General features: G+C 45.2%; 1 protein-coding gene across 1 annotated transcript in view; it reads right to left on the reverse strand.

The window, feature by feature from the left end:
• Positions 1 to 15,245, reverse strand: part of GLT1D1 (glycosyltransferase 1 domain containing 1) — a 43,080-nt gene that overhangs the window by 10,299 nt on the left and 17,536 nt on the right. Inside the window, exons 7-11 of the mRNA XM_033075940.1 lie at positions 14,353 to 14,409; positions 7,270 to 7,365; positions 6,202 to 6,251; positions 3,622 to 3,665; positions 2,447 to 2,567 (exon numbers count right to left, since the gene is read on the reverse strand). Of these exons, the coding sequence (XP_032931831.1) occupies positions 2,447 to 2,567; positions 3,622 to 3,665; positions 6,202 to 6,251; positions 7,270 to 7,365; positions 14,353 to 14,409 (368 nt within the window). The remainder of the gene's footprint in view (positions 1 to 2,446; positions 2,568 to 3,621; positions 3,666 to 6,201; positions 6,252 to 7,269; positions 7,366 to 14,352; positions 14,410 to 15,245) is intronic.

Consider the following 15,245-nt stretch of genomic DNA (forward strand, 5'->3'; position numbering starts at 1 on the left):
ATCTCACTCTGAAATACTGTTTACAGATTCATGACCTTGTTAAATGCTGAACTTTGAGGACAGTGAGAGTTGCATCTCCAAACTCAAGCCTGTTTTCTCCAGCCCAGAACCAGAAGATTTTTCTGCAGAGTTTTCTGCCTCATTATTTAACAAGATCTCAGCAGATGGCCCTTCCTGCTACAGCAAAGAACTACCAGCAAACACAAAACTCAAACCCAAACCCTCTGGAAGTGACCCCAGCTGTCCTGGCAGCCCTGAGCCTGCCCAGCAGTGTGTGCCAGAGCCAGCACAGGCACTCTGAGCCTTCTGCTGTGCTCCTGCCTCTGGGGAAATAACTCAGGGTTATTGCTCAAGTGTTCTGTGAGCAGCCCTGAGGGGAACATGGAGCTGGTGAGGAGGAGGTGACAGAAACTCAGCAGAAACTCAGCCTGCCCTGGGGTCAGTGCTGTTACATCCATCCCAACATCACCAGGTGTGACAGAAACCCAACAGGAACCCAACCTGCCCTTCAGTGCCCTGCACATCCATCCCAACATCACCAGGTGTGCCTGGATTGTCAGAAACTCAGCCTGTCCTTGTGTCAGTGCTGTGCACACCCATCCCAACATCACCAGGTGTGCCTGGACTGACAGAAACTCAACCTGAACTGGGGTCATTGCTCCTCACATCCATCCCAACATCACCAGGTGTGACAGAAACCCAACAGGAACCCAACCTGCCCTTCAGTGCCCTGCACATCCATCCCAACATCACCAGGTGTGCCTGGACTGACAGAAACTCAACCTGAACTGGGGTCAGCGCCCTGCACATCCATCCCAACATCACCAAGTGTGACAGAAACTCAACAGGAACCCAACCTGCACTGGGGTCAGTGCTGTGCACATCTGCCCCAACATCACCAGGTGTGCCTGGACTGACAGAAACTCAGCCTGCCCTTGTGTCAGTGCTCCTCACATCCATCCCAACATCACCAGGAATGACAGGAACTCAACAGGAACTCAACCTGCCCTTCAGTGCTGTGCACATCCATCCCAACATCACCAGGTGTGACAGAAACCCAACAGGAACCCAGCCTGCCCTTCAGTGCCCTGCACATCCATCCCAGCATCACCAGGAATGACAAACTCAGCCTGCCCTGGGGTCAGTGCTGTGCACATCCGTCCCAACATCACCAGGTGTGCCTGGAGTGTCAGAAACTCAGCCTGTCCTTGTGTCAGTGCTCCTCACACGCATCCCAACATCACCAGGTGTGCCTGGACTGACAGAAACTCAACCTGAACTGGGGTCAGTGCTGTGCACATCCATCCCAGCATCACCAGGTGTGACAGAAACTGAACAGAAACCCAACCTGCCCTTCAGTGCTGTGCACATCCATCCCAACATCACCAGGTGTGCCTGGATTGTCAGAAACTCAGCCTGTCCTTGTGTCAGTGCTCCTCACATCCATCCCAACATCACCAGGTGTGAAAGAAACTCAACAGGAACTCAACCTGCCCTTCAGTGCTGTGCACATCCATCCCAACACCACCAGGTGTGACAGAAACTCAACAGGAACTCAGCCTGCCCTTCAGTGCCCTGCACATCCATCCCAACACCACCAGGTGTGACAGAAACCCAACCTGCCCTTGTGTCATTGCTCCCCACACCCATTCCAGCCACACCTGCAGCAGAGTTTGGGAATGTGGCAGCAGTGACAGCTGGAGCAGAGCAGGGCTCTGTGCAAGGACAGCTGCCTCCATTTGGGATGGAGATTCACTTCTGCTGCCTCACCTTCCTAATTCTTGTAATTCCCACTTAGTTCTTACTCATGAACACTTCCAGATGAGTGGGAATGCAACTCATTAGAAGCAGAAATGGTAGGTTCATTAATAAAATGGTGCCATAATTGCTGTGATCTTCTGAGATTGTGATGAACCAACATTCAGCACCCACCAAAACAAATGGAACAAAGAACTTCCACCCCAAGCACACTTTTTTTCTGGGAAAGTACTTGATACTGAGCAGTGCCCTACTTTGACAGGTATGAAATAAAACTGGTTATTAATTTTCAATGCTGATGGCAAAAGGATTAACTGAGCGTGTCATTCATTCATTAATCATTTCAGAATTAAATAACCAAATACAGCTCTTAGATTGCTTTTTGAGAGGATGTAAAAATAAATGAAAGTCCATTCTAGCAGCATCATAAGGCAGTGGGTATTGAATCAAGCCTAGTGACAACCCCAGTAAATCAGAATGATTTCTACATCTCAGGTCTGTATTGCTAATTTAGCAGGATTGATAAAATTACATTCTACCCTTTAAAAACAGAGCAAGCATCAAAAACTGTCAGTTCAAGGGAAGAAAACCTTAATTGCTAACACTTGCAAAAAGAAATAATTGAAGTTTTGTCTGCCCAGGCTTTGCAGCCTGGCCATGAGATGCTGAGGGAGGGAGCTGGGGGTACCTCCAGGATGGCAGCAGACATCCCCTCGGAGATGGAGCTGTTCACCAGGGCACAGCACCTGGACACAGCAGCGTGCAGCTCCTCCTGGGGCAGCTCCTGCAGCACGTGCACCCCTGGGAACCTGCAGGAAACCACAGCACAGAGCCTGAGCCAGGGCAGCCCCACAACTGCGAGGGGTTCTGTCCTGGGAGGGGCTGAGCCACTGCAACACCTGCCTGAGCCACGCTGGTGTTCCAGACCTGGACAGGATCAAGGCTGGATGGGGACTGGAGCTGTCCCTGCCCACAGCTAGGGGAAACTGGGGGGAAACTGGGAGGAACTGGGGGGGAAACTGGGGGGAAACTGGGGGGGAAACTGGGGGGGAAACTGGGGGGAAACTGCAAGATCCTTCAGCCAACCCAAAGCCTTCCATGATTCTGTGAATTATAAATCTAAAGCAGGGTAAATCAGATGGGATTTAACACAAAACATGAACATATTGGTTAATCTAAAACTTCACATTTGGAATACCCAAGCTGAGACTGCTCCATGCCAAATAATCCTGACAGATCTGTCAGAGCTGTGCATGGAAATTCATCTGTACAGTGATTTCCAAAGGGGCAGGAATGGAAATTCCTCTCTGTACAAGGATTTCCAAAAGGGGCACCCATGAAAATTCATCTGTACACAGGGATTTCCAAAGGGCACCCATGGAAATTCATCTGTACAGGGATTTCCAAAGGGCACCCATGGAAATTCATCTGTACACAGTGATTTACAAAGGGCACCCATGAAATTCATCTGTACACAGGGATTTCCAAAGGGGCACCCATGGAAATTCATCTGTACAGGGATTTCCAAAGGGGCACCCATGGAAATTCATCTGTACAGGGATTTCCAAAGGGGCACCCATGGAAATTCCTCTCTGTACAGGGATTTCCAAAGGGGCAGCAATGGAAATTCCTCTCTGTACAGGGATTTCCAAAGGGCACCCATGGACATTAATTTGTACAGGGATTTCCAAAGGGGCACCCATGGAAATTCATCTGTACAGGGATTTCCAAAGGGGCACCCATGGAAATTCATCTGTACAGGGATTTCCAAAGGGCACCCATGGACATTAGTTTGTACAGGGATTTCTAAAGGGCAGCCAGCTGCTTTATTCAGCAGACAGGAGGTTTCACATTAATTCTTACCTTTTAACTTTCTCCTTAACTTCACTGGTGAAAACTGGATCAACCTGGAAAGGAGCACACACAGTCAGTGGCACTGAGCACTTTGGGGTGCCCAAAGAAACAAAGCTTAGAACTTTTTTAAACAAAAATATTTTAAATGCTGAGCTTTAAAATCATAGCACAGGTCTGTTACTTGGTTATTTCCTCCTGTCTGAGTGAGGGATGAGATGTGCCCAGGGACTGTCCCTTCATTCACTGAGTAAAAATGTGCCTCAGTGAGCTCAGGAAGCAGCCTGGATGTAAACTCACTCACACAGATGCTGTGTTCTGCCAGAAAGAGTTGTTGGAAATCTAATAAACACTAAATTCTAAACCCCAGTAAATAATAAACACAAAATTCCCACCCCCAGTAAATAATGAACACAAAATTCCCAACTCCAGTAAATAATAAACACAAAATTCCCAACTCCAGTAAATAATAAACACAAAATTCCAAATCCCAGTAAATAATAAACACAAAATTCTCAATCCCTGAAAAGAATATTCTTCCAGCCAGGCACCCAAGAACATCCTGAGAACAACCCAGAAGCTTTAAACAAAACTTTAAAGTTTTGTGGCCTTAACTTTTTTTTTTTTTTTTGAAGTTTCATAAGCTCCTATTCTTGGAATATGGAGCTGCTGAAAATTAGCTGCTGCTGCAAATTTCATTATAGAAATGAACAAAAGGAAAACTGGAAGTGGAGACAAATGGTGAAAATTTTACATAACACAAACCTCAATCCTGCACCATTACCTCGACTGCACCATTTGAGACAATCATGTACAGAAAATACAGGGAATAATATATAATATAATGATAATAATATGTAATCAGCAAATATATCATCTTATGGAAGTAAAGCAGAAAATAGAGTGTGGGCCTTTGTTCTTTCTCTTCTTAATTAATATAATCTTAGTGTATGGGCTTTTAACATTCACAATAAAAATTACATGCTTTAGAGATGGTGGCACTGGTTTTCTTAAGATTTCTGTGGTTTGAGAAGCAACATGAATAAGAAGAGTACAGCTAAATACCAATAGAGCTGAGATGTATTTTTTCCTTTTAGCAATGTTTTAGTTCCATGAGAGAAAAATGCTCTAAAATGTTTTGAGGAGGCTCAGCCCTTGATGCAGCCTGTGCTCTGCCAGGGGTTATTTCTGGCCTGTAAGGACATTAGCTTATAAAAAGTGAAGCAAATTTAAAAAGACGACTGAAATGTTTAAAATCCTCACTGGAGGCAGCAAGTGCATCTTTTGATTCTAAAGCACAGCTTCATTACACCTGCTCTAGATTCGCCTTCCACACCAGTTCACTTCCAAATCATTTTGTGTATTAGTGTGGAAAAAAACCCAGATAAAGTAAAAACACAAACCCAGCTTTTAACAGTAAAATCCTCTATGTCCCAAAATTTGCAAAGAATTAAACTGAATGAGAAAATAGAGAAATTGTTCTTATTTGCCTATTGAGAGTGTATTTGTTTTTTTTTTATAAAGCAAATTGCCTGCAAGTTTTCAGGCTGCTGTGGAGATGAATCAGAGATGAGACTGATACAGAGGGAACACATCACCAGAGGAAAGGGGGAAGCTTTTAGTCCCTCCAAGCACCAGGGAGAGTTTGTTCCACATGACACAGCTGCTCCCTGGCACCTGTGGCACTGCCTAAAGCCAGGCTCAGGCTGCAGGAGAACTCTGATTATTCCTCAAAAAACCTGCAAAGAGTGTAACTCCAGCATGCAGTTCCACTGGCAGCACACAGAAGCAGGAGGATCAGGACAGAGGCACCAACTTTGAGATTATTCTGAGATGGGGACATATAAAAAAACCTCAATTTATGGCAGACTTTAGAGCTCTGAGGCTCTGAATGGCCAAGGAGCTGCAGTGCTCTGGGGAGATCCTGCTGCTGGTGTCAGACAGAGCTCACACCATCCTGCAGCTGCTGCCAGCTGTTCCTTGGGCATGGAGCAGCTCCAGGAGTGGCCCCAAAGCCCAGGGGGAGCAGGAACTCCATGGGCACAGAGGGTGGCAGGACAGGGGAACCTGAGCTCCTGCACAGCACCACAAACCCTCACCATCCTGTGCAAATAAACCTCCTGGATGGCAGCTGCTGCTTTCCAGAACATCTGACAGCCCATTTCTCAGTTATTCCTAGGAATAGGCATTGATGATATTTGATTTGCTAAAGGACACGTTTTTAGTAGTTTGTATCTAAAATCCTAGAGGTGTAACAACACTAGCCAAGAGTAAAATCCAAATATTTGGCTGTTTTTTCTCTTCAGAACTCTTTCTGTGATGGAAGGAACAGGGCTGGGCTGGCTCCATCTCCTCCTGGAACCCCTGGGGCTGTTCCCCCTGCCCTGGGATGGGCAGTTCTGAACTCTGGGACTCTGGAATCACTTCCACAGGTTGGACCTGTTGGGAACAGCCTTTGCAAGCTCCAGCTTTGCACCTTCTTGTCTCTAACAGGGATCCTCCGACCTAGGTTCAGTTTGGAACAGAGATGTGGTGTCTCAGGTGCAGGTAAATGGAGATATTTAGAAAATAAAAATTACAGCAGCAACTTACTGCAGGTCCAATAATGCCCAGGTGGACACTGGGATCCTTTCTGTGCCAGTCTGAAACAGAGGAAAAACTGGTTTATTAATAAAAAATCACGATTTTTAAATCAGTATAAGTAGCTCCACGATTAAAGAAAAATTAGACAAAAATTGTATTGCTACTTAAAAGACAATGTGCACCAGATCCCAGCCCTCTCATTACTGCCCAGAATCCAAATATTAGCACATCTGAAAGTTAGTATTTAGCCTTTCTGCTTCATGCAATCTCTTCTGACTCAAGGGTTATTTAACTAAGCTCAGATATTAATTTTGAATCACTCAAGAGAACAATGCTCTGTATAATGCAGTGACTCTGGCCACTAAGCCCAAATTACTTGAATATTTTCCTGTGTAAAGGAACATGTGGAAGTAAGTGCAACCATTACAATCATTACTCAGTAATGTGCACAGGAGAAATCTGCTCTTTGAATCCCAGGAAATAAGAATTGCAGTTCACTCCAAGCTGCATTTGCTCCTCAGCACCTCGAGGTTTAAAGGGCTGTAAAAGGGAATAGTGCAGGCTGAACTTCCAGCTCAGAACGCTTGAACTTTCACAGATACAAACAGAGCCTGGCAAAATATTCCCTCTTGTACTGTGAGGAAACTTCAGTGAGTCTGAGCTGAGCCACAGCAATGGGTGGTGAGATTTGTGTGCAGCTCCAATGGCATTAATTAGCACACATGCAAATCAACGCAACAGCCACGGGACAGAGAGATAAAAAAAGTTATTTTGAAGTAGATGATTTTTCTTTTGTCTTCCATCAATATTGCATGTAACAGCAAAACAGTTTTCTCAGCAAGTGAAACCATCAAATGCTGCTTTGATTTGAATGCTCTGTTATTCCCAGCAGGATGGGAAAGACATGGCACAGAAATAATGTGCTGAACAGATCAGTGGTTACATAAGAATTCCTTTTCTCAAATGTAAATATATGATGATGTTTCCTTGCAATGAATAAAACACCTCATGCCAAACTCACACACATTAAAAGAATGCACTGAGTGACAAAAAAATATCCAAACAGCCTCCACTTACCTGAGAAAACCTCCACCAGGTACAGAGGGTCCTTGACTCTTCTGAGCCCACACACCAGGAGGAACAGATGCAAACTGGCTGTGTCTGCAGGAATGCCTGCAAGAAATGATTGCAAAAATCACTCATCATGCAGATAAAAAAGCTGAGCACTCCAAACTGCTCCATGAATGAGCACACACAGTGGCACAAGCAGGAAAAGAGTGGATTGTGGAAAATGATCCTGATTGCCCCTGTTCCTTGCTCTTGCACCAGTCCTCAAGGAAGATTTCCAGCATTTTATAGGGCACAGGTGTTTATTTACAGAGGAGTGAACGTGCAGGACTTGGAGAAAAATCAGGGACAGCAGAGCCCAGCCTGGAGGGCCCTGAGCAGCTCTGGGAACTTCTCTGTGGTTTAATCCTAAAAAGAATAACTCTGCATCCATCTAATAAATCCCCACCTGTTTCAGATATGAGCTCTGGTAAATCAGTTTGGGTAATTAGAGCTCTTGATCTGACACTTTTTGTAGCTAAAGATCAGGAAATGCCCCACAGTCCTCAACCCCTGTGTGCTAGCACTGTTACACAACAGTTAACTAGAAATTAAATTATTGCAAAGCATTTATTTTACACGTTTTGCTACAACAGAGATGGAAAACAACTTGGTGGGAAAAACTTCAACAAGGGGGGGTTTAACATTGAAAATCTCTTACATATACTCAGCAATAACTCTCTGCAGCTCTGCCCCACTCTCTGCTGTGGGTCTCAGCCATCACCTCACTCCTTTTCCCAGGCACTTTCCCCACTCACTCCACCCAGGGGCACACAGACCATCCCTGCACTGCACTCTCTGGAGGGCTGGGAGCTGCTCTGCCTCTGCCCACCTGAGATCCAACTCCAGCAGCCCTGGGAGCCTTGTGCAATTTCTGCCATCCCTGGATGGTGAAATCCCCACGTGGAGCTGCCTGCAGCACTGATTTCCCACCTGAGAGCTTTGTGCAGTTTCTGCCATCCCTAGAACAGTGAAATCCCCACGTGGAGCTGCCTGCAGCACTGATTTCCCACCTGAGAGCTTTGTGCAGTTTCTGCCATCCCTAGAACAGTGAAATCCCCACATGGAGCTGCCTGCAGCACTGATTTCCCACCTGAGAGCCTTGTGCACTTTCTGCCATCCCTAGAACAGTGAAATCCCCACGTGGAGCTGCCTGCAGCACTGATTTCCCACCTGAGAGCCTTGTGCACTTTCTGCCATCCCTAGAACAGTGAAATCCCCACGTGGAGCTGCCTGCAGCACTGATTTCCCACCTGGGAGCCTTGTGCACTTTCTGCCACCCCTGGATGGTGAAATCCCCACGTGGAGCTGCCTGCAGCACTGATTTCCCACCCGGGGCTCTCTCTGGGACAAACCCAGCCCACACTCATCCATTTGTCCCTGAAACAATTACAGCACCCTCTGTCCTCTCTGAGCACTGAGCACACCTGAAGTGCAAAGGCTGCCTTCCCATTCATCAGCTGCCCTTGGAAAAAGAGTTTTTTCCTTTTTCCTTCAGCTTAAACAAGACTCTGGTATGTGAGTCCTTGCTGTCACTCTGCCTTTTGCAGATGTGATAGGATACAACCACCTCGTGTGATTGTGAAATGGAAACACATCAGTGTGGCACAATCAAGTTATTTTCTCTTTTAGTCCATTCCCTGTGCCACTATCTTGTTTGAATGACAGGCAAACACCCAAATAACAAAAAATGTTTTGGTCTCTTTCTCCCCATTTCTGTCAGTGATACAAAAGCAAAGATTTCCAGCAGAGCACTGTGCTTCATTTCATGTGCCTCATGTATCTTCCTGTTTGCTTGACAAACACAAAATGGGAAGATTTGCACATAAACCCTGGCAATTAAAAAATAAAATTAAAAAAAGACTGCATGGCACATGTTTTCCAGCCATCCTTCAAGATGCACTCTACTCTAAATGCAAGCAAAGCCCTGGCACTGTAATTAACATCTGACAGTGTCATAAATAATTGTTCCGAGTCTGTCAGAGATGCTGCTGTAAACAAATGGTGCCAGGGTTTGTCTGGGGCTGTGCTGGGGCTTTATCAGTGACAAAGAGCTGCACTCTGCTCCCAGGGCTGCAGCCTGCCCAGCTGGGCAAGGGGACAGGGCAGGAGAGGGATGGAGAGAAGGGGGAATGGTCACACAGGGATGGAGAGAAGGGGGAATGGTCAGGGATGGAGAGAAGGGTGAGTGGTCACTCAGGGATGGAGAGAAGGGGGAATGGTCACACAGGGATGGAGAGAAGGGGGAATGGTCACTCAGGGATGGAGAGCAGGGGGAATGGTCACTCAGGGATGGAGAGCAGGGTGAGTGGTCACTCAGGGATGGACAGCAGGGTGATTGGTCACTCAGGGATGGACAGCAGGGTCAGTGGTCAGACAGGGATGGACAGCAGGGTGAGTGGTCAGTAATGCAGAGCAGGGTGAAGGCACAATGACAGAATACAGACCATTCACATGGAAAACAGGAGGGCACTTTCACACCACAGCAGCTCACCTCACCAGCTGTGTGACTGTCACAGGATCACAGAGCCATGGGACCTTTCAGGCAGGAAAAGCCCTGTGAGCTCAGCCAGCCCAGCCATGGACCCAGCACATCCCACACCTTTAAACCCCACAGGGATCCCAAACTCCACTGCCCTGGGCACTGTGCCAGGGCCTGACACCCCTGGGGTGAGGAAGTTTTTCCTAAATCTCCAGTCTAATCCTCCCTGGCACAGCTTGAGCCCATCTCCTCTTGTTACTGGGGAGAACAGGATTGTGACACACTGGGACAGTTTGTGCTTGGGCCATTGCAAAAACCCAAACCACAAAAGCCTAAATAATTGCTGAAGCTTCAGCAGGAACATTGTTTTTCTAAGAAAGGCAGGAATAAGTACAAGTGTTATCTAAAGAGATTTGGAAAGTGGAGATTCATTTAACTCCCTCCCTCCAGGTACTATCAGGGGAAAAAATGCACTAGTCATGGGTGCACAATAAAAATAAATGTATTACTGCAAATCTTTAATCTTACTGGAAGCTGCAGGCCTGGAAGTGAATGAGTAATACCCAGCATTAGCTTGCTGAGAGGTAAAGAAGAAGATTTGAAAATTAATTTTCCAACCCCTGATTTCAAGCTCTGTTGTGCTCTACAGACCTTTATAGAACAACACAAAATCCACATTATTTGGGTTTATTTGTCCATTTCTGGCTTTGTTCAGAAACAAAATCCCAGCCACGATGAGATGGTGAGGGAAAATAACCTTATTTTCTTTTCTGGTCACTTTGAACCACAGCAGGTCTTTTACTGCTCTTGAAAATATTTCATTTATCCATCTCCTGAGCACCTGAAAGCACTGACAGCTCTCCTCAAAAAGCAAAGCCATAGGTTTATTGCTGAGATGTCAGTCTTTCAGACAATAATTTTATTTTCTTGAGCATGAAACACAGATAAATTTGTCCAACAGTGGAACCTTTGATGCTCTAAATCTTTCCATTCACAGCTTTGTTCAAGTTCCTCTCCCTAGACACTGCAGAAACAGCTTCCATCAGCTCTTGTAGCCCCTTGGCACTGGAGTTTGGGTTTGTTCTCTCCCCTAGCCCAGCTGAACAAGCTGGACTCTGCTCACACACAGGCTGGACAATCAGGAGCCCATCAGTCCTAATTTCAGTGGTGCACTTTGCCACCTGCAGATCTCCAACATTTATTCCTGTTACAAGAACTTTATCCCGAGTGTTTGCTCTGCTGTTCACTGTGAATCTCTGCTGGGGCTGCTGATGGGGCAGGGCAGACACAGAAATTAAATGAACCTGCAAACTTCCAGGGACAGGCTACTCATCCAGAAAAACTGCACTGCAAAATCCTCAATCAATTCTTCTTCTCCCCTGTTTCTCATTATTCCTAACAGTCCAGACAACAACAAAGCTCTGTGCTTTCAGATCAGCTTGGGAACTCAGTTTATTGCTGCCATCACACAACTTTTACTGTGGGCAGCTCTCTAAGTGCCCAAACTTTTACTGTTCAGTTTTTCTTACGTGTGTCTCTCTCCAGCAGAGCTTTAGGAAAATCTAATGCCTCTGTAAAACCCTGCCTGTGTCTTGACAGCTTATGTAAACTTCTCAGCTCAGAAAACAGCTGTGCTATGAAGCAGAAATTCCATGAGAGTTGAAAAACCAAACTGCAAAAGCACAGTGCATGTTTTATTTGCTGGTGCAATAAGGATGAGACCCTCTGGTTCCACCTCCCATGGAAGCAGCTTTAATTCCTGGGTGCTGGCTGAACCAAGATCTCCCAGTTTATTGGTGCAGATTTGTTAGTTATCTACATCTTCCCATCACCTGATGTTTATTGGGGGCTGGATCTGCAGCCTCAGTACACTGAAATCAAAGCAGCTTTTAATGCAGGAGTGATGGCACAATCCTGTCTGTGACCAGCAGCAGCTCTGCCCAGCCTCGAGCTGTGACATCAGTCTCAGATTTCTCATTTACTCATTTCTCATTCTGTGCCAGTCAATTCACAGCAAAAGGCTGAACTTTCCCTGACTCCCTCAGGTCTATAATAGGGCTTCTAGAACTGCAATAATCAGACTGGATATAGATCCCTGCAATGGAGGGGCAGGGAAAACTTTGTGATGATCTGCTCTGCAGGCTGACACAGGCACCAGAATTCCTTCAACAGGCACCAGAATTCCTTCACCAGGCACCAGAATTCCTTCCACAGGCACCAGAATGCCTTCAACAGGCACCAGAATGCCTTCAACAGGCACCAGAATGCCTTCAACAGGCTGAGTGACCCAAGGGTTGTGTTATCCCAGCTCAGCTCCTGCCTTTGGCTGCTGCTGCTCAGTCTCTGATCACACAGCACAAACTGTGAAGCTGCCTGCTAACCACAATGCAAATTAACTCTCATTTAACCCTTTTTTTTTTTGTAGATTTAGCCAGGAAATGCTGACTAGCCAGCCCCTACAACAGCACCACACCAGCACCTCTGCTGAGCCCATAAAAAAACCAATTTCATGCTTTGGTACTGAGATTGTACTGCACCCATCACAACAACAACAACAACAGGAACCTTTCACAGCACTGCTCCCATCTGGGCCAGGCAATTGCTATTTACATTTAGCACCACATGGAGTGTACAAAAAGCTGGGATTCCTTGGAGTTTGCTTTAGTTCCATTCAAATTTGGGGGCTGGAAGTCTCCCACCATAAAATGCATTTGGTGCCACTCACTTAAAGCTGCCATTAAATTCTTTCTGAAGCCATTACATTGATTTACAGAGGCTGTTTAGGTATTGGTGTCATATTTAAAGTGAGCAAATGCTTCCTCTGACTGAAAAACAAATCACTACAAAGAATATTCATAAGAAATATGTTATGTGGAAAAAAGTCTGGAAGTATTCTGAAAAGTGTATTTCATTTGAGAGGATAATTTGACACCCTGAACACCAAGGGTGCTGAACAGTGATGCCTCAAGTGAATTCAAACCTGCTCTGCAGGGCTTGTGCTGTTCCTCTGCAATCTGTCCTGGGAATCCTGAATCTGACAAATGTTCAAGGGTTCTGCTCAAGACACAGGCAAGGGTTGTCTGGGGAAATATTCCCCCCCCAAAAAAATCATTAAGTGACTTCAGACATGGAATAGAACTTCATGAAAAAAGTCTTAAAGAAAACCAAAACCAACAAACAAACAAAACCAAAACAAAACCAAAATCAAACAAACAAAAAAAGAACAAAACCAACTAAAAAAAAAAAAAAAAAAACCACAGAAACCCAAATGCCATGATCTGAAGGAGACTGGACAGTTTGCAAGTTGTGCAAGCCCACCCTGCCAAAATCCCATCCCTCTGAGCAAAAACTGCCTCCTGCTTTTGAGTTTTCTTCTGATTGCTCCAAGTTTAGCAGAATTTTAAGCACTTTGGAACTGCAACTGCCCAGAAAAATGCAATTCACTGGGAGCTCCTAATTAGTCCTCAGAAAGCACAAAGGTACAGCCAAAAGCCTGACTCCTTGTGCAATATTAAAAGTGGAAATTGCAGGCTGCCACCAGAGATGGACACGGGCACAAGGCAGAGAAGATAAATCAGATGGAGCAGCCATAAAAACAATCCTGAATAATCTGATGCCACTTTTCAAGTTATTATTTAATAAGGCACAGATGTTAGAGGCACATTTTAGTTTGCTTTTCATGCACATTATGAATTATTTTGCACTTTTGCATTAGCACACATTAGGTAAAAAACTGTCTCTAATATATCAGAAATTCACTTTAGGGGGGAGCTTCCCCCTCAATCTGTTGGCTGCTCACTTAATCACAAAATGGTTGGACAAGAGATCAAATCAACACTAAGGCTGTGCTAGCAAAGTGACAAATCATTTCACTTCAGAAAATTATTAATCTCGGTGGCACTGTGCTCGTGGGCTGTGATTTACTGAGAACAGAATAACCCCACAATGCTCAATTTAAAATTGACACTGCCTTTGACTAATGGCACACATTTCCTGATGTGATAATGCCAGGGAGAGGGGAGGATTCATTGGGAGCACAGGGAACAGCTGCACTGTCAGAAATCAGGCTGATGAATGGGAAATTGAACATTTTTACCAGGCTGAAATGCCAATAAATCATTCTTTTGGGGCAGATGGAGTGATTAAAGCTTTGCCCTGACCAGGTGAGGCACAGCCAGGTCACCTGCCTTACCTGCCCCTGCCTTGGGGACAGCAGGGACCAAATCACCAAACCCAGCTCAACACTAAATAACCACATTTCACTCATTTCTCCTGCTCAGTTTGTCACCCAGCAAAGCACAGGGTGCCCAGGAATTGGTGCTGTGCTCCAAATTAAAATTAAATTAAAAACCTTTGGGGACACTGAGCCACAGGTTGTGACACTGCTGGAGCAGCTCAGACCCGAAATCTGGAGGCACTTTGGGTACTTGGTGAACCAGAATTATCTGAGTGATATTCTGCCAGTTTTTATGTAATTGAGGCACTTTGTTACATAATTAAACTCTGATCCTAAGTTTCTTTCATCCTTGACACCTGTCAGGAATAAACACAGGGGAAAAAAAGAGTTTTACCTGCATTTTGTAGAAATCTGTACCAGTCAAATGTTGCACTGGGTGAAGTCTTAATTCCTGTGCAAAAAAGAAGAAAAAAAAAAAAAAGAGTCTCCCATGTTTAATGTTCTCTGGATGGCTGAGCTGTGCTTCCTGGAGGCTCCTGGAAATCTAAAAAGCAATTGGAAATCCAAAAAGCAATATTCCTGCCCTGAATTCCCACCTGCAGCTTCCCTCAGTCCTGCCCCAGCCAGGCTGGAATTCAGTGGGGAATTCTGTACAATTCCCAGGGCTGGAACTCAATGGGGAATTCTGTACAATTCCCAGGGCTGGAATTCAATGGGGAATTCTGTACAATTCCCAGGGCTGGAATTCAATGGGGAATTCTGTACAATTCCCAGGGCTGGAATTCTGCAGCAACACAACCCTGCCCAATGTTCCTTCTAAAGGAGAAAACATCCTCTGAGGGAGCACATGATACCCCCCAGCCCTCAGCATAAAAGGAAATAAATTAAATCTATATACAAATTAAATGTTAATCTATCCTGGATGTTAATGTATTTGTTTTTCCTTATGTTAAGGATTCAATAAAAAAGTGTCATCATTGAAATAATTAATCTCTTCTTCAACTATTTCCTCACAAGAGACTCAAATATAAACTGAGTATGGGCTGAACAGACTCCACAATGAGTTATTCCAACAGCACAGCCTGGAAAAGAATGTTGTTTTCTTTGAAAGTGGAATACACAAAAATGGAATGAGTTTTGGAATTCACAGAGACTAATAGAGAGATAAATAAATAAATAAATATTAGAAATAACTAATAAATAAATAAGGAAGTAAGTCATCCCACCTAAAGCACTGAGCTGTGCTCCCTGGACTCCTCACTCAGTGCTGCCTTGGCTGTCCCTGGG

Source organism: Catharus ustulatus, chromosome 18 (assembly GCF_009819885.2).
Source record: "Catharus ustulatus isolate bCatUst1 chromosome 18, bCatUst1.pri.v2, whole genome shotgun sequence".
Classification (NCBI taxonomy): Eukaryota; Metazoa; Chordata; class Aves; order Passeriformes; family Turdidae; genus Catharus; species Catharus ustulatus.